Raw genomic sequence first — 19,326 nt, forward strand, 5'->3', positions numbered from 1 at the left:
CCCCCGGCCCGCGGAAGGGGCCAGACGCAGTTAATCCCCCCGCTGGCGGGGCGGGGGAGGCACCGCGGGGTGCCCCCGCTGCCCGAGGAGGAGGAGGAGGAGGAGGCGGCGGCGGCAGAGGAAGGCTCTTCCAGGAGGCTCCTCACAAGCCGCCGGTGCTCGCGGCGTTCAGCGGCTTCCGACGGGACGAGGCGAGACGAGAGGAGCCGGCCGCGCGTCCCCCGCACGCCGCACCGGGGACCTGCCCGCCCGACCGCGCCAGGCCGCGGCTCCGCGGCGCCTCCCGCCCCGCTCCCCGGCCCCGGGCTCCGCCGCCCCCCCGCCGGGAGCACCGTGGAAAACAAAAGCGGCCTTTTAATTTATTGTTCCGGGGGGGAGGCCGGAGGGGGCGGGGGGGGGCGGTGTGAAAGGAAATCAAAGCCCGTTTTCTTCCCAGAAACGGCCGTTCTCCCCGGGATCCCTCCGAGTCACCCTGGTGACAACCCCCCTCCAGCCAAAGACGAACAAAAGCCACGGTGCCCCCGGCACCGGCGCTCCTCCGGGCCGAGCAACAGGCCGGGAGAGGCGGCGGAGGAGGGACCGGGAGGAGGGACCGGCTATTGACGGGGGAGAGGGGCAGCCCCTGCCTTGGGGGGGGACGTGGGACCGAGCCAGCGAGCGCCGTGTTTACCCTGCCATTGCGCTGAGCCCCGATCTTAACCACAGCATCAGAAACCAAAACAGTTTAAAGCGTGAGTCAGCACGCGTTTTGTTCACGCGTTCTGTTCCGAGCACACGGACGGACGGACGGACGGACAGACGGCAGCAGCGCCCGCACTTGGGGCTGCTCCCGCACACGCGCTCCCGCAGCTCGGGCTCAGCGCCGCGCTCCACGCTCCCGTCAGCAACAACCCAGGGCTCCTTCGGGGCTCGGACGAGCCTTTTGTTCACAATCCTGCCTATCGAACGTGCGCTTCAGGTTCCCAAAATAACCAGGCACGCGGCTGCCAACGCAAATACCAGGAATTATTTAAAAAATGATACTAGAGGGACCACCGCTAGCCCCTCCACGCGTGACACCCTGCCGGCGGAGTCCCCGGGCGATGACGGGTTTATCCTCCCCTGCCTGTCTGATCCAAGTTTAGCTGGAAATCCCCGGACGATGGCTGAGCCGGCCCGGCCGCACTGACACGAGAACCCGCGGGCTGGCGGTGCCGGGCGCACCGGCGGGTCCCCGCTCCCGCTCGCCCCCGACAGCATCCACCGCCTCTTCCCGCAGCATCCAGCGCCTCTGCCCGCAGCCCAGCGCGTCACCACCCGAGCAATGACACGGAAACCCTCGGAGCGTCCCCCGCTGCCGCGCACTGCCTGCCCCGCCGCCGTGCCCGGGACCGCACCGCACCGCAAATCACCTTCTTCACCACCATTTTAAAGCCCACGGACCCCCTCCCTCCTGTCCTCCTCTCCGTGGTCCGACTTCAGCTCTGACCAGAATGGAGGGCGAAATTCCCCCCTCAAGTTTCTGTCCCCTTCCCTCCGGCGGCCCCGGCACACGGGACCCGCGGGCAGAGCCAGCCCAAGGTGGGCACTTTCTTGAACCGCCCCTGCAAACTTTCCAGCTTGGCTGCGACCGTGCCGAGCCCGGTGAGCAACTGTTCCGAGGGTGTTTAAGTCCTTTTAAACCAGCTCCTACTTTCCCAGCCCATATCGATTTCAAATGCTACTTACTGGAATATGTGGCTCCATCCGTGGTGCTTCTACCCGCTGGGAAACCAGCAGCATCTTGGACTGGGAATCAGCCGGCTTTTAGATCCACTTTGGCTGTATTGAGCAAACCCAGCGCCGCAGAGGACTCGCAGCCTGTTTTCTCCTTTTAGGTTCCAGACAAGTTCATCCTGGCGTTGCAGTTTGCTAATGATTCACTGTCTGTCTCGATCTGCTCACTACATTTCCATCAACCCACAGCTTCCTCACTTAGAAGGTGGAGTTTGTGGGGTTTAAGTTACTGATAGGCATATCTAAGTGCTGTGTCACTCAAAGAGGAGGAGACACACACACACTCACACACACAGCCCGCACACTCACACACACGAACGGCGCCAGGCTTAAAGGGGAAGTAACACTTTCTTCTCTACAGAAATTGGACACCTCACAGATCCAAGGATTTAATTTTTTTTTCTCCGTGCATGAAGGCGAAAATTAACCAGCCAATGGTCAAAATGTTAACACACAAAAAGCTACTTAGAATGTTTAGCACCTTCCTTGTAGACCTTCAAATTCACTTAGTACAAAGTCAGATAGGTCAGAAAGCTACTGGCAATTAATAGATTTTTTTTCCTTCCAAATCAAAGTGATCAAATCACTGAAAAGAGAGCCAAAAGCATGAAGTGTAAAGGTTTGAGTTATTCTTACAGAATGTAGTTTCCTGTCCCTTTGTGACATAGTTTGTTCAGCACTCTTAACACAAAAGGGTTAAACTCATTTTGCCCAGGTGAACCCAGGTTAGCAAGAAGGAAACAGCAGAGTTCTTTCATTTTCATCTTTTGTGCTATGTACATGTCTTTTTTAAGACAGACACAATTCCAAATAGAGAGCTCCCATAAAGCCACACACTTCTCATATGACTATAAATGTGCTTGCTACAAGCTGCAACCTCTGAATACTAATTTTGATAGACCATCAATTGAAAGCTGAGAACCTATTCAGACCTCCTCTTGGACTGTGCAGAAAGAACTGGGAAGAGCAAGCTGCAGGCAGCTAGGAGAGCACACTGGGTCCACAAATAATTGCTGGTATAGTTTCATTTTATTACCTTGCTAAATCACTACAATTGTCACTCCTATCCTGATAAACTGGAGATGCTAGAAACTCTGTCCCAGTACATTGACTCAATGGATGAGGTGTGGAAGACTTACTAGCATTTGTAATAAAATGTGTAGTTTCTAAGATCATTCCTGAAATAGTGATATGAGTAAATTATGCTCTGTAAAATTAGAAAGTTATTTGAATACAACCCTTTACTGTAACCAAATACATAAAAGTGGAGCCAGAATCTGACCTCGCTTTCCTGAAAGTTTTCCAGACAGCAATCACCTTCAAGTTGCAGCAAACTCAGTGACCTCCAAACCCATCTTTGTACCTGAGCTAAATATTGGCAATAACAGTTCACCAACAGAGAAGCATTGCTTTTTAGCTTTGCTGAAGCCTCTGGCTTGCCTGTGACAGCTGCAACAATGGGCCCGCTTCCCTTAGCAGTATTTGTGGTATTTCAGCTTGCATTGTTTGGAAACTTATTGGTTTGCTTTTCTAGTGCTCTTGCCTTTTATATTATTTTAAATTACTTTGATCTATTTTGTCAATTAAAAAAAAAAGAAACACAAAAATAATAAACTTTTGTGGGTGTAAACACTCTGAATTCTACAGCTTCTGAGGGCCAGATCTCAAAAGGTTTCAGTGACTAAAGGGAGTTGTATCAACATCTGATGTTTGGGTTTGCTGGGCTGTCCAGACCAAATCTACTGCCCTGCCTGAGGTGCTGAGGCCCAAACACAGCACTAGGGCATCAGCATGGGATCTAAAAGAGCCAACATGCTGAGCAGGAGTCACCTAAAATGAGCAGGCTCAGGGAAGATCCACATTCATCACACCTGAATGAAGCTCCACTGGAAGGAGGTGCCACTGTCTGCCCAGTGTGCAATGTCAGAACCCCCCCCCTGAAAATACATGTGTGTGTAAGGGCTCCCATCTTCCTCCTTGGAGATTTTGGAACTAAAATACATATGTATGGAACACGTGGGGCACCCAGGGATTCACACACGCTGTAGCTGGACCTACTGACAGCACCATGATCAGATGATGAACAGTGGGTGCCTGTCAGTTTTTCTATACCAGTTATTGTCAAGAAGTTTTGTCATTTATGACTCTTGCCAAACATTTGAAGTTCCTGACAGATGACAATACTTTCTAAGAACTGTCATTTGCTTTGTTCACTCCATAAAACTAGACCAAAGGCCTTCCCCAAAAGGAAGATGACATGGGTGGGGTAGAGGAGTCCTGTGTGTGCCTGCTCTGCAGCAGGATTGATGCTGCTGCCTTTAGCTGCCATGGGCAGCTGCTTGCCAGGTAGTGCTTTGTGTTCTCCTCTGTAAGGTGGGGTGCTCTCAGAGGGAAATCAAATCAAGACACTTTTAGCAGTTAGTCCATGACAGAACTGTGGCAACATTTTCCTTCTGAACCTGCTGGCTTAAGCTGTGTAGGCTCTGGATGTCACTCCAGCAGCTCAGTGCCAAGTGTGCCCATGCTGCCAGACCTGCTGCACTGAGCTGATCAGCCTGGATGGCTCAACAACGGCAAGGACAGCTTTGGGTGTGCTCAAAACCCCAATTTCAGACTGTGTCAGCATTTAACAAACCCCTTGCAGAGATCACTCATTTTCAGTGATAGGTAATGGCTAAGCAGGGGATTTCAGGCTGCAGTTTTGGTCTTTGGTGATTAAATTACGAGCCCTTTCTTTAGGCATATTTACTCTAGTTAACCTGGGGGAATCCTTGGCTGCTCTGGAATCAATAACAAAACTTTCACTGGCTTCTTCAGGGCAGTATTTCATCTTCTCAGGTTAGGCTTACCCTAAGCATGTTGCAGGCTACCTTGTTGCTATGCTTCTGTCCTATTTTGAAAAAGTGACTTGTAGGATTCTGCAGAAAAGATGTGATTCTAATGACATCAAAGCTGTTATGGCCATGAGGCTTGGCAAAACATATTCTAGTATCTCAAATGCTTCTTCCAATGCTGGGCATCAAACCTGGGCCTGACTGGTTGATTAATCACATTATCTATCAATTTTACAGTAGTTTGCCACATTTCATTTAGCGTCTTTAATATCCATAGAAAATATAGTTTGCTTTGTTCCTTTATAAAACTAGTGTAATTTCTTTCCACATGGAGATGTCTTATTCAAAAGCCAGAGTTGGAGAGCTGAGAAATTATAGCTTTATCTGAAAAATAACAAAAGGATGAGAAGAGTGCCTTGAACCAAAACAAAAACCCCAAAACATAACAAACCAAAAATATCCCAAACAAGACCAATGTTTTTCCTTTACTCACTGTTCTGAAAAAGCAGTATCTTTCTACCTAAGGAGAACAGTTAGCTGGAAAACTGCAATATGCTAAATAACTGCCCTAAGTTGTGTTCACCAAACAAAAGATTTGTGCACTCAGACACAGCCTGGATGGGTTGTGCCAGCAACAGGCACTGCCAATGGAAGATGGCCAAGGGCTAGAGAAAAGGTTTGCATCTTCCAGGCTGGTGTGAGCTAAAGATGCCAAAACTGAGCTTCCAGGTAACCATGATGCTGGGAGTCTTCTCTCAGGAGAACTGTGTCTGACTTCCAGCTGGCCTCTGGGGCTCCTGACACCAGAAAGGATAACAGAAGTCTGAGCAGAAAGGACTGCCCCATAGCACATCTTGTACACTGAAGGGAAGCAGCAAGGGAGCAGCACAAGGATTCACCACAGATTCACTGAAGGATTCACAGGTTTGTCAGTGCCTCAGAACCAGATGGATGGCAAGCATGTGATGCCTCCTATTGCACATTTGCAACCTGACATCAGGTGGAATCAATAGCTTGGGCAAGATGAACCTTCAGTTGGACTAGTCAGTACTGCATTTCTTATGCTAGATCAGATCAGCAACCCAGCTCATTTGGTATCTTGTCTCTGACCACAGGCTGATGTTACAGAAGATAGAAAAGAAACTTTTACTGAGCAGTTGCAGGAGAAATTGCAGGTAGTGGTGCAAGCCTCTTAGCAAGTTTCTTTTTAAGCAAAGCCAGTCTGTAATTGGCTGATGCTCAGAACCAGGAAGGGTCATGTCCTTTGGGTACTTCCCCAGAGTGCAGTGTAATAAACTAGGGATGAAATTACTAATGCATGCAAAATTTCAATTCATTTCTGAAAGTCACAATACTATCAGCACCAGTAACATTGTGTTGAGTAAAACAACATCTCAGGTCATTTCTGAATGTGTTTAATTGCATGTCCTTTTTCATAGAATCAAACCATTCTTTGCTGCTATGGTTTGGGTTGGAAGACACCTTAAAGACCATTTACCTCCAGTCCTCTGCCATGGGCAGGGACACCTTCCACCAGACCAGGTGGTTGAGGACCCCATCCAAGCCCACTGTGAACACTTCCAGGGGATGGGGCATCCACAGCTTCTCTGAGCAACCTGTGCCAGGGCCTCAACACTCACAGTAAAGAAATCCTTCCTAATATCTACTCTACATCTACTATCTTTCAGTTTCTCTCTTTTCAGTCCTATCAATATTTGATTTTTTCCTACTAGAAGTATATGGAAAATATCTAAACATAGATAAAATGCATCAATAAATTTTAATTTACTCAGTAATGCTTGCTACATTGAGTAATTCTGTAAGTCAGACAGAAAAAATATATGTATATGTGGTAATGTAGCAATTCGATTCTTTTAAAGAAACATTAAGGAAAATAAGCTTCAAGAAAAAAAGCTTTTGATTGTATGCAGTTAACTAAAGGTTTTCAGCATGGTCTTCACTGGACATGAAATAAAAACATGTACAATCAACTTTTTGTAAGTCCTTCAACTTCCATAAATCATTATTTACATGAGTTCCCATGGAAGAGTCTATAGGTAAAATCATCAAAAGATGGATGGCCATACTAACATTTCAGTGGGCACATGAACTATCTCAGAAAATTATATAAGTTAAAGTGAATTACAATTTTGTCTTTTATATGGAAAAACAGACACCAATCTAATCTCTCTGTTAGGAGTTAAGAGATGACAACTCTGTGAGTAACTTCTTCATACTTTCAGAAAAGTACATTGTCTTTCTTCTACTAAAGTATCACTTAAAATCAAGTTGTTAATGTCTGCTTAGTGACCAAATGCTTGCTTCCAATTGATATCTTTTGAATTTAATTTTTAAACTCAGAAATCAATTATTTGCATAGATTCACTCAGAGATCCACTTAGGCACATGCTAACATAACGTATGAGTGTCTCAGAATGGAAGGGATTACTCAAGTGCTGAGGGAAGCACACAGATGATCAGGGTGGTGAAATGCTGACAGGTTGCTCAGAGGGTTGAGGGATGTCCCATCTCTGGAGACTTCCAAGGTCAGGTCGGACAGGGCTCTGAGCAACCTGATACAGTTGGAAGATGTCCCTGCTCAGTGCAGGGGTCTGGACCAGATGACCTTTAAAGGTCCCTTTCAAGCCAAACCATTCTGTGATTCCATGAGCTGCTTTTGTAGAAGACTTACAGACATTTCAATTCTGACCATCTTGCAGCTAATAAGATTTTTCATTAAAAGCACAGAAGCTGATACAAATTAACATAATATCATATTCAATAGCTCTATTGTCAGCAACAATACACTGAAATGTTTGATAATGAATGACATTTCTCCAATTTTGACTTGTGCATAAAACATTTTCCCTACTGAACTGTGATGTGTGCACTCAGTGTGGCTGCTGCTGGCTCTGCCCAGCGAGCACAAACCCTGTGCTGGGCTGCAGGTGTGTTGGATGGCAGGGCTGAGGCTGCTGCACATTCCACCTGCAGCCTCAGTCACATCTAAGAATAAAAGCTGTCATTTGCTGAAGTGAGAGGTACCTGCAAACACTCAGGCATTGTTTAAAGGAGCCCCTGTCTCTCCCCAGGAGATGCCTTTTCTCCAAGCATTATGTTCAGCAGCGTTGTCTCATTTATCAATTGCTCCAGCAGCCAAATGGGCACAGAGCCAGGTCCCAGCACATGGGGGGTATTGGATCAGGAGCAAACAGTGACAGGCATCACTTGCCAAATTTCCAGGTTAAGAATAGGTCTAGGCAATAGGACACACTTATCTGACTCCTGTGCCCAGCTGCAAGTAAGACATCACTCAGAATATGTAATAACACAAACAATAGCAATAATTCTAGCCTTGCTGTTTTCCACTGCTGGATCACACAGTTCACATACAAGTGCAGTGATCAGGGATATACAAATCTGCCTCAGTTCCTCTGGAAGTCAACAGAAAGGCAGAATCTGACCCACAGCTGATACATGATATTTCAAATTGCTTTAAGTATCTAAGCATTAGAAAATGCTTCTACATTCACATAATTTTGCTGTCCTCAGGAAACACACCTTTTTTTCTTACTTTTCCCTTTCATTTCTAAAGCTGTTCTCTCTTTGCTGAAGCTATTTTTTAAAACATTCTCTATTTCATTACTGTCAAAGTATTCTTTCCATGCCAGATACATGGCAAAGTTACATATTCTTCAACTCAAAACAATTTACATGAATATTCATAAACTACCTGATGGCAGAATTGGCCCTGAGATTTAAACCCATAAAGCTCACAGAAACAAATGTTACCCTCTTTCCTTTGTCAGAGATCCCTTGGATCATGCTTAGAAATTATTCTTTTATACATTTGCCAAGAAAATGCAAAACCAATGCATGAAGCATTGTATGTTCTGTTTATTAAAGAAGAGTGTCTGTGATGATACAGATATTCAGCCAGACTAGGATGCTGCCAATGTCAGTTTGTGATTTACTAGAAATTATTGATTTCAATTCTTGGTTTCCCAGGGCTACTGAGCATATCCTGTCATATAAATATGCATCCGTTTGCTAGAGGCTGCAGCCTTCTGTAGAAATGTGTGGTGTCTCTACTAGTGTCAGATTTCTTGAACCAAAAAAATAAAGCTTTACTTCCCTTCAGAAAAGGAATGAATAAAAGCTATTAAGATACATTTCTATATCCAATACAAAACTATGGAAACCATCCAGAATTGTACATTTTGTTATTCAAATAAATACAGCGGCACTATCCAGAGAAATTTTGCTACCACCCTCCCTGTCCCCCAAAGAAAAGTACAAGACCAGTAACCTCAGACTTCTTGTATAAATCAAGAAACAGCCTGAACTGAGCTACTTTTAGGTACATATAACTTACAAGTCAGTTACACAGCATGCAAGTGCAAAAGGATGCTGAGTATAGTTACTCTTTGTACCTTAGGGCTAAGAGTCACAGTTCATTGCCAGCACTTGTAAAAGGCAGAAAGGAACCCTTGGGAGGTCCAGCATGTGTGTCCTCTCAAACTGTCCCCCTCCCAGGACCCTCTGTTCTCCTGCCCATCTTCTGCTCCTGGTCCCCCAATGCATTCCTGCACAGTGTTTCTTTCATTTAGCCCTACTACTCCTTAACACTTTTCTCTTGGTCCTTGTGCTGTGTTCACACTTCTAATTCCAGCTACCCACTCTGCTGTCTTCCCTTTCCCAAGGGAAGTACTCCAGGGTGGAGACAGGTCTCTCACCTACTGCTGGAGCTGCCAGCATGTGCCACAGGGTACAATGGCATTTTTGGAATTTGGTGAAAGATGCTGACAATTCTGCTGCATGCATAATGTGGTCCATACCCATCTCAGTGTTCAGAGAAGGGGTATGGTTCTATATTTTTCTCCAAAAAAACTCCCAGTTTTACCATCACTTTTCTCAAGTCAGTTGCATGCCCTAATGAATTCCATGTTTACAAAAATACAAAATGTTCAAGGCTGACAGTGGTGGCAGAAATGACAGAATAAACAGGATAGCATTTTCTTTTGTCTTCTCACTTGTTTGTGTACAGTGCAGAATAGATTAAGTTTGGGAACAAGAGAACAGGGCACAGCCTCACAGGACCAGCCAGCGTGACCTTTGCAGGTAAAGGCTGTGAGATGGACAAGAATCAGCTTTGCTCCCTCCCTGCTGCTGTGGCTGCTGCAGTGGGACAGGGAAGGCACTTCCCTCTCACAGAGGTGATGGGATCCTTCCTGCTCTGCCCTCCAACTATACCCACTGCTGTTTGGAGCAGCATCACCTGCAGTTCACACACTACATTGAGGGAAAAAGTTGGGGTTTGCCATGGCAGGATGGAAAAGGTGGGAAGCAGCTTCCAGCCCTGGGGGATGTTGCCTGGCTGATGCCTGTTTCCCACAGTCACCACAGCGATCACCTCATTGTGAAGGAAGGAGCCCTCTCATTTGGGGACAATTTTCAACTCGCTTGGAAATGAACCCCTGAATTCCTTTTGAGCACTCTGGCTCTTCCTAAAGTATTTGAAAACAACTTGTTGCCAGATTATGGTGAGATCATCTTGCTCTTGTGCAGGAAAAAGAAAGGAGAGAGAAAAGGAAGCACTGCAACTTCCCAAGCCACTTCAGCACTAATAGCAGTATGATGCCTAATCAATGCAGAGAGGCTGACAGCAACAATAAGTGTTAACTGCTGAGCTGAAGGGGCTGTTTAACCTGGCTAGGAAAAGTTATTTCTGCCACAGCTATTTGGAAAAAAACATTGGCAATTAAATTAATTCAAGCATATCCTCTCTTTTCATGGGAAAAATGTGGAAAAAATCCAGGCAGAGAATGAATGGCGCCCAGATTAATGAGACACTGCTCAAGAAGAGAAAAATAATGGTTTTCTAAAGTATATTCATATTACATTCTGTGGTAGCACCATATGCTAGTTTCCTAGATGCTGGTAATCCTGATGTATTTTTATCTTGGCTAGTACCAAGGAGGGAGCTGTACAAGGCCAAGTTCTTCCCACATATCCATGTTGAAAGCAGTTTACCTTCCCTGCATTGTGAATGTGAATCAAGACAGCCATGCAACTGCTTCAGAGAACGCCTTTATTTCCTGGCTATATCTGACTGGCTTTTAAAAATCATCCCACTGCATCTCTTGAGTCTGTTATGAAGCCCCTTTTTCAATGATAGAGCCTAGAAATGTTGGACTTAGAAATCACAAACCTCTACTGCTTCCATTTAAGGGTCAGATTCACTAATTAGATGCAGGAGACTATAAATTGTTCACGTTCCAGACAGAGGAGAACAACAAAAAGCCATTCTGTGTTAGTGGGGATGTATTAACATATATGTAGGACTTCATTCTTCACTAAGTTGAACAAATATTCTTTAATCAGTCCTTAGAAATCACTTCTGAAGGTGGTGGCATTCTTCCATTACTAGACAGGGACAAACAGCTCTGACTGTACTAGAAAAAAGAACCACCACTAATTAACATTGTTTAATCAGATAGATTTGAAATATCTATAGCACAGGTGACCCTAACTCTAGCCTGCTGCTGAATTACTGTACTAGCAGCCATGCTGCTCTGCTCCAGCTGCACCTCTAGACACTTAACCACAGATCTTGATGCAATTTCTGGTGCAGTGATTCTGAGGCTTTTGGGGAGTCAGCAGCCCAAGGATGAAAGTGATCACACATTCAAAATTCACATTATTTTGAGGGTTTTTGAAAGATACTGGTATGAGCATGTACCACAGTTTCCACAGGGGCCATGGGAAAGGGTTTTTGAGACAGAAGGATTGAAGTCAATGGCAATGAAATGGAGCACAGAGCTCAGAGCAGTTTTCTCAGGTGGGGCTCTCCTGATACAGAGCAGCCTAAAGAGGTGAGGCAAGAGAGGCAAGTGCAACTTTGGGTGTAATGCCTAGGGGGAAAGCAAGCCATGGTATGTCCCCCAAAAAAAAAAAAAAAAAAAAGAGATTTGTAGATTTGTCTCTGTCAGGGACTTCAGGAGGAAAATCCAAGTGTCCCTGACCATCTAGTTAGCAATTCATGCTCTGCTCATCTGCACGGTATGTGACTCCCTGTGACCACACTGCCTTTTGGTAACTTTTAGCCACTCTGAAGATAGGTGTGGTAGCACTTTGGAGTCACTCTGGAAACCAGGAATACACGTTTGGGAGGCATCTTTTATAATTGGCATGGCTGCGCTGCAGCTCTGCCTCAGGCAGAAGGTAGACTCTGTCTCGCTGGGGGTGGTGAAATGAAATCTCTTAGCACAGAAAGAACACAGAGCAGCTCAGAAGCCTGGAGGAAGGGGCTGGCACCTGGGGTTGCACAGAACCTCCTTGCAAAGCAACTGGAGGGAATTTTTTTCCCCAAGTGAGGGAAGTGTGGAGGATGTTGTTGCCGAAGTCACCAGTGAAGTAGGGAAATTGAAATAATGAGCTACAGGAATCTTTCTGCATTTTGGCAAGATTTGAATCCACAGCTGTTTATAAGAAAGTAATTAGTGGCCTGTCAAGCACTTTGAAGATGTTCTGAGTACTAGAAAATTGTGATAAACTTATCTTTCTGTGCCTCTGTGTCTTGTGAGCAATTATTCAGTCAGTGGGGTTGTTGACTGGAAGACTCAGCCAAACAGTGATTGGGTTTCTAAACTATTCAATTACCTCTAATGAAGAAGGATCAGAGAAACAACCCTTAAACACCTTAAACAGAGCAGCAGTATTAACACGCAAAATAACTCTCAGGAGAAACCTCCAGACACTTGCCAAGGTTGGCTTTGGAGCCAACTGTGATACAAATGCATAAAATATTAGTTCCTTAATGGTTGTGAAGTGTTGCTCTTTAAAGGTTACTGTCTTCCTGTCCAGACAAGGCTGCAGTGGAATGATGAATGAAGCGATCCATAAATCTGAGGTTTTCAAGCACCTGCAACTCCCATTGGGGTCAACAGGAATTTTGGATTACTGGGTTTTAGCCAGTAAAACCTGATTCTGCATGAGATTAAGAATCCCCAGGGCTATTGGCCTCATCAGCCACAGTGTTTACCTGATGAAGTACTTGGAATGAGGGCTCCAGAAATGCTGGTTATTTGGATGCATGTTTGTGATGGGAGACTTGATCTCTAAAGCACAGGGACCAGGTCTGTGCCAGAGAGGCTGCCTGGAAGTGAAATTGGGAAGAAATCTCTCTGTGGCTGGCAGAGAAGCATAGTGATCCCTGCGAAAAGTGCAAGACAGGATTCTGCTTCTGAGGCAATTTCTCTCTCTTCTCCATTACAAGTCTCACCATATACAAAGAGCTGACTTGTTATTGGAGCTCAAAGGAATGAATGAGCTCAAAAGAATGTGACGAGGAGAGAATGCTACAATTCCACTGGGAAGAGCTGCTTCTTTTTCTTTAACTTTTGCATTCAGTTAATATTTGCCTGTGGCCTTGGAGCACAGTGGCATCGGAATGCCTCAGTGCAGCACCGGACAGTCGGCTGCAGCACAAACACTGCACCTGCCTGGAGCTGTCTAGAAGCTCTGTGTGTGTCTGCATTTTTGAAAGTATCTCACGGTTTTGTTTCCTGAGAATGTGCATTCAGCCCTGCACACTCGTGAAATGCTTAGCTGGGCTTGGGAGCGTGTACATAGCGGGCCACAGTGGGGGGATGGGGCAGGGGAAGAAAGAGGGGCTGTAAGGCAGCTTGAGAACTGATACCATGCTAGTGTGAAACTTCTTTGTGAAGGGAACAACACTGCCAGGTTTTGGCTTAAAGATTCTCAAACACTCCAGCAGCTTTAGAAACTTGAACGTGTCCTAGGCTCAGCTGTGTGCAGACACAATGCTGGAGAGGAGCCCCCATTTAAAATGGTGCCAAGGGCTCCAACAGCTTCTGAAATTCCAGGATCAGGCCCTAAAAATAACAACACGTTTGACCCAATGTAGCCAGCAGAGCCAGAGGAGATGACAGGCTGCACAGCATAGTTCTAAGCCAGCTTTCCTAAACTGCAAACCCATTAAATATTTAGGTGGCCATATGCAAATCATTTAAATTCTGTTTCTCAGAAGCACACCATGGTGTACAGATGTGCTTTGTGCTGAGATCCTCATCCTAGGCTTTCAGCAACTATTTATTTTAAACCAGTAAAGGACTTAATTAATGGCTAATTGTGAGCTACCTTTTTTTTAAAGGGTGTTTATTTATGAGGGAGGAGGGGGAGGAAGGAGAAATGCAAAGACCTGAGTTTCTGTCAGAGCAAGCTCACATAGAAGAAAACACACTTTTGTGACTGTACCAAAACCCCAGGATTGCTCAGATATTTTCAACCCCCTCCACGGGTACCAATTTGCTAATTCAACAAATAAACAGCCCTTTATGTAGGAGCTGTCTCATGGACACTGTGAACACTTTAGAGACTAGGGCCCCAGATCTTCTTTTCTTAATGTCACTGTGAATTTGCTTGTGGAAGTGTATGACACCATGCACAGAGCCCAACAGCTGAGCTCATGCTTCAGGCATTCTCCCAGGACCGAGGGGGAGGGGGCTCTCTGCCAGCTCCCGGCTGCCTCTCCCCTTGCATTTACACACACACAAATCATGTTATCATAGTGAAAATATGTAAGAATTCCAGGAAGCAGAGGAAGTTTGTATGTTGACCTTAATTTATTTTTTTCCAGAGGAAGATCACACCGAATGTAAAAAGGACGGTGGACGCTAGCTAAACTCATTTGCAGATATTTTAATTGTCATTGCAATTCTTTCTTCTGCTGTATTTTGTCTTTTAGGATTAATGCTGTTTGTATTTTATCCCATGAGGCTACTTCGACTGAGAGAACTGAAATCACTTGGTGAGAGGTCTATGGGACCTATTTAGACTGAAAAAAAAAATTGTAAAGGAGGTCCCAGTGCATTCTGGTTCCTATTTTCCATTACAGTACAGTAAAATTGGGTGAGACTGTTTCTGGAGGGAAGGGAAGGAAGGGGTGGATGAAAGAGTGGGCTAACACATTAGGCTTTGGCACATGGAGGCCTGGGTTTATTTTGCTTTACAGTTCTGGGCTGGAACTCTTAAAATACTGATCAGTTTGGCCCCAAACTCAACTGCACTTCTAAAAACACACTTAACTTTAAACCTGCAAATGCCTTTGGAAGACTGTGGGACCTTAGAAGCTGCTGTTCTGGGAAGTGCAGTTACCTGCACTGGCTGGTGCACAGCACCTTGCAGCATCCAACCATTCCCAGCAGCTCATCCCTGATTCCCTGCCTCCCTGCTCCTTTCATTAGTACTCACACCTGTGAGGCTTTGCACACATTCCAACATAGCCATTCCACCACCCCTAGGACACTGATGCAGAGCCAGGGAAATAGTACCTGAGTCCTTAAACACTCATCTCTCTCCATATACCATGGACAATGTGGTCACACATAGACTTGTAAAATGGCAAGTAAAAATACCCCATTCCTCTTAACTGGCCAATAAGGAACCCAACCATGGAAAATATTTCTGTTTAATTGCAGGGGTCAGCCTGGCAGTCTCCATGAGGAGCACCAGCCATGCCTGGTGGAGCACCAGCTCTGCCCTGTGCCCCTAATACACCTGAGCCTGGTGGTTATTCCTGAGGAACCTCACACTCTGTGTGTGCTAGGGCTCTTCAGGTTTTGTAAAATATGCTCTGACCAGCATGTTTAACTTGTAATAGGACTGGGCATTAATCCCAGACACATCTTGAAGAGTTTGGTTTGAGAATTTATCAGATTGCTTAGAATTTCTTTGCAAACTATTTCATTCCTTATGTTTCTCTGTTGCAAACTTAAGCTTGAAGCCTGATTCAATCTTAAATGAGCAAGCCTGTTCTTCTAGCTAGCAGGCAGCCTGTGATGTATATTTGGGGCAGGCATCCCCACCCAACAGCTCTGCTCAAACAAGCAGGGCCATCCCTGCAAAATCTCCTGAACAGCTCGGTGTCGGCAGCCTCCCTGAAATCAAGGGATATGTCACTGAAGCTGTCAGGGTAGGACTTGTCCCACAGAATTTATTGCTCTATTCAAGTCTTCCTTTATTCTTTTCTACAGGTTTTCTGAATGCACTTCTTTCTCTCTCCCTCCACTTGCCCCCCATTTTATTCTCATGTCACATATTTCAAACACACACCTGCCTTCCCTGCCTCAGCTCTGGAGGGCTCAGGCAGAAGGTGGCAGGAAAAGCAGTATTTGAATTATATTTTGGTTTTCAGACTATTCAGACATACAAGTAGGCAATGCAAGCCTGCTACTTTGCATGTTGTGGCACTGAGGCTTTTTTCTTTTTAAGCATACAACCCCCTACCAGCTGCAGTCTAGATTTACACCATGGGGAAGAACACAGTAGAACCAGATTGGAGATTAATCAAAGCAAATTCTGACCCGCTGTTACATGTGTCTCAATGACAAAAGATTTAAAAAGTAAAAATAAAAAATGAGGAGGCTTTGCTTTGGTAATAAACACTACAACAAAAAGGCACAACTTTCCCAAATATGCTGTGAAGAGAAGACAGATGCCTTCTAAGGCTTCTTGGTGTCTCTGGCCATTGTTGTGGATCTGTGGCTGCACGCTGCCAGCACAGGGAGCTGCCCCAGCAGGGTCCAGCATTCCTGGCTCCAGCACATGCTGGAAACATCCAGTTCCTTCTGGGGTGTCCAAGGCAGACTGCAGAGCCCAGCTCACCTGCCTCCTGCTCACTGGGAAAATTCATGATCCAGAGGTTTTGCTGTAAGTCAACCACACTGCCCAGGAGAGAGCCAAAAAACCCCTGGGATCTTTTCTACACAGAAATCCCTTCTAGTCACTTGTTTGTGACTCTAAATCATATAGCTTGTGAATAATAAAACCAGAAAGTCACATATAAGGATGAATTATCAGTTATCCTGAAATGTGACATATTCTTGAGCTTTTAGGAGTATTTTTATTCTATAGGGATTACAATCAGATGAAAGTTTGTAGTTAGCCATCACTAGAGTAGCACTGTATGTCTGCATTAAGAACATCTACTTAAAAGTTTGGGCTACCATCCTCAAATGGCATAAACTAACATAGCTCCATTAAGTTACTGTAGCTCTACTTAGCTGCATCTTCTGGGGTGCCAGCTTTTGCTTTCTTGGGAAGAGAAAAAAGAAAAAAAACCCCAAATAATTAGTAGGGTGAATATTTTCTATTTTTAAAAAATATATTCACAGGTGGCACAGGTAAATCACTGTATTTAGATGTAAGAACTGAGAAGATATCAGGACTTGTGAAAACCATCTGTATCTAGAAGCAGGAAATACTCCCATCCTTACTGGCCCGTATGAGATATTTTAAAGACATTCACAAATGGTTTTAAGTATCTTTCTCAGCAAAGACCTGGCTGAATTGGCCCATGTGTGTAATCAGGGCAGGGTTATACAGGAAGGCCCCGATTCAGCAAAGCTCTGGAGCACACCTTCAGCTTTTAGTGCATGAGTGGCTTCATTGAAGTCCTTAGTAATTACATGTTTTGCTGAATCAGGACCTGAATTTATTTGGGGCAGGAGGACCTTAATATCTTCCAAGGAATTATACTTATTACAGGGGACAGTCTATAAATTAGTGTTTAAGTTAAAATCAATTTCTAGATAATACATATCCCTAAAAGACAGATTGTTAGTTTGTATGAGCTTTGTAACAAAACTTTAATTAAACCCTTTTTAAATAAAACCTGTCGTACATTATACTGCTAATTGACTTGACCTGGTACAAAGAGGACTCTGCCAGCTAGAGGAGACTAAAGGAGATTATTCTGTCTGGTGCTGCAGTGATTGTGTGTTAATAAAATTTATTTCTGCAGTCTTGCCCAACTCCCTATTGTGTATTCAAGAAATGTGTGGGCTTGAAGCCAGTCATCACAAAGCAAAAAGTAATAAAACCTCAAAAGCTGACTTTTTCTACCTCATTCTGCTGCTCTGCTGCAGCACAAAGTACATGGTACAGTCAGCTTGCATGCACATCTCAGAGTTCTCTTTTTAAATTATTTTAATTTATTTTTTCAATTATGTTAAACTCTGCACCTTATTAATGTGAGCACAGTAACAAATGAAGGACAATTAAAGGATTCAAAAAAGCTCAGTGATGAAATAGTCTGGGTGTGGCAATCATATTTTATTGCCACTACACTGATTACATACAATATAACACATCTAGCAATTAGAGAAACATGTTAATCCTCCTGGCCCAGACCTATTTCACACAGAATTCATTTCAGGGGGCCAAATTCTTCCTTTACCCTCATGCAAGTAAATCTGAAATAGCTTCTTGCCAATCAGTAGAATCATTTGGATTGACATTCATGTAAATGACAGCAAAATACGACCCTCTGACTTCACAGAGTTATTCCTGATAGATGCTGGGTGCAATCACAAAAAAGTAATCACAAGAACTTATGCAAGAAATACACGGAATAAACAGGAGGACTTGGAAGTTTTAATACGTGCTCAAAATTATGAATTAATTGGCACAAGAACTTGTTGGGATAATTCACAAGACTAGAATATTAATTTATCTGGTGAAGCTCGTTCAGGGAGAAGGACAAAATGCTGTCCACAGACACATTCATCCCACAGTGTAAAACATGGGAAGAGATAACCAGCTGAAAATCCCTAGCTAATAATAACAGAGGGAGTGAGCACAGGTGCTGTGACAGCAGAGGGGGGTTGAGGGGGTGTACAGAGTAAAGCCACAAAGAACAGATGGACAGAACTCCTTCTTTTGGAGGGCAGGAAGATGAATCATACACACATCCAGGCCACTGGGCTTGGAGATGATGGAGGCACAGGCAGGAGCTGATGGAGATGCCTGCTGGGACACAGGGATCACAGGACAAACTCCACACTGCCAATGTCTTCTGGGAGACAAGGCTGGAGAAGAAACTGAAGGGAACATTCTTTACTCTTCATTTTAAGAGTCAGGGGAAATAGGTTTAAAAATAAGCAAACAGAATGCAATTTGGTGACAGTGATCATGGAATGAGAAAACCCACTGCTCCTGGAAGGGAAAATGAATAGCAAATAGAAGCAATAAACTTGAAAAAAAACAGATTAAATAAACTCAGAGAATTTTAAGTATTATCTCATGGGGAATGCACTCAGAGTAGCTGACAGTTCCTTAAAATAGTTCTATTAACAGCATGAGTGCAAATTATCCCAAAGCAGCAAATACATTTGAAGTGTTGTAAGAAGCCATCTTAGCTAAATCATGGACTCCTCCTCTCTGACCTCAAACACGAGGAAGGCATAGAAAGTTGAACCTAGGTCAGATTATTGAAGACCAGGAGGAAAGAAAAGAGAGAGTGTAGGGCCCAAATCACAAGGGCCAAATGAAAATGCATTGGTGCAGAAAGGACAACAAGAAAAAGGATGTAATCATACTTCATAAAGAGAGGAAGATGAGGAAAATGTGTTGGCCTTCTATTGAACAAGGCAGGGAAAGTTATTGATAGGTGATGCTGAAGAGGCTGAGGGTTGGAAGGTTTTTTCCTGCAATCTTTACCAAAAAGATCAAATGAGGTTAGGTGGGAAACAGCAATAGTGACAGAGGTAGAAACACAAGTGAAATCAGGGAAAGAACAGATTAAATAGTGCTTAGATAAATCAGATCTTTCAAATTGGCTGGGTCAGTTACAATTCATCCTAAAGTACTCTACTGAACTACCTGAAGCAATCCCAGGGCCATGAGTGGTTTTCTTGGAGATCTTAGGTGATAT

The 19,326-nt window shown here is 44.5% G+C and overlaps 1 protein-coding gene across 3 annotated transcripts in view; it reads right to left on the reverse strand.

Moving 5' to 3' along the window:
• MAMLD1 (mastermind like domain containing 1) overlaps nucleotides 1-19,326 on the reverse strand; it is a 242,912-nt gene that overhangs the window by 78,899 nt on the left and 144,687 nt on the right. The window contains exon 1 of one of the 3 annotated variants that reach the window (XM_071442515.1): nucleotides 1,708-2,047. The exons of the other annotated variants lie outside the window; for them this stretch is intronic. Coding sequence (XP_071298616.1) covers nucleotides 1,708-1,761 — 54 coding nt within the window. The 5' untranslated portion in view covers nucleotides 1,762-2,047. Of the gene's footprint in view, nucleotides 1-1,707; nucleotides 2,048-19,326 lie in introns of those variants that run through there. 3 annotated transcript variants of the gene reach the window in all.

This window comes from Agelaius tricolor, unplaced genomic scaffold, assembly GCF_023055355.1.
Source record: "Agelaius tricolor isolate 1412-34295 unplaced genomic scaffold, bAgeTri1.0.p SCAF_17, whole genome shotgun sequence".
Lineage (NCBI taxonomy): Eukaryota > Metazoa > Chordata > Aves > Passeriformes > Icteridae > Agelaius > Agelaius tricolor.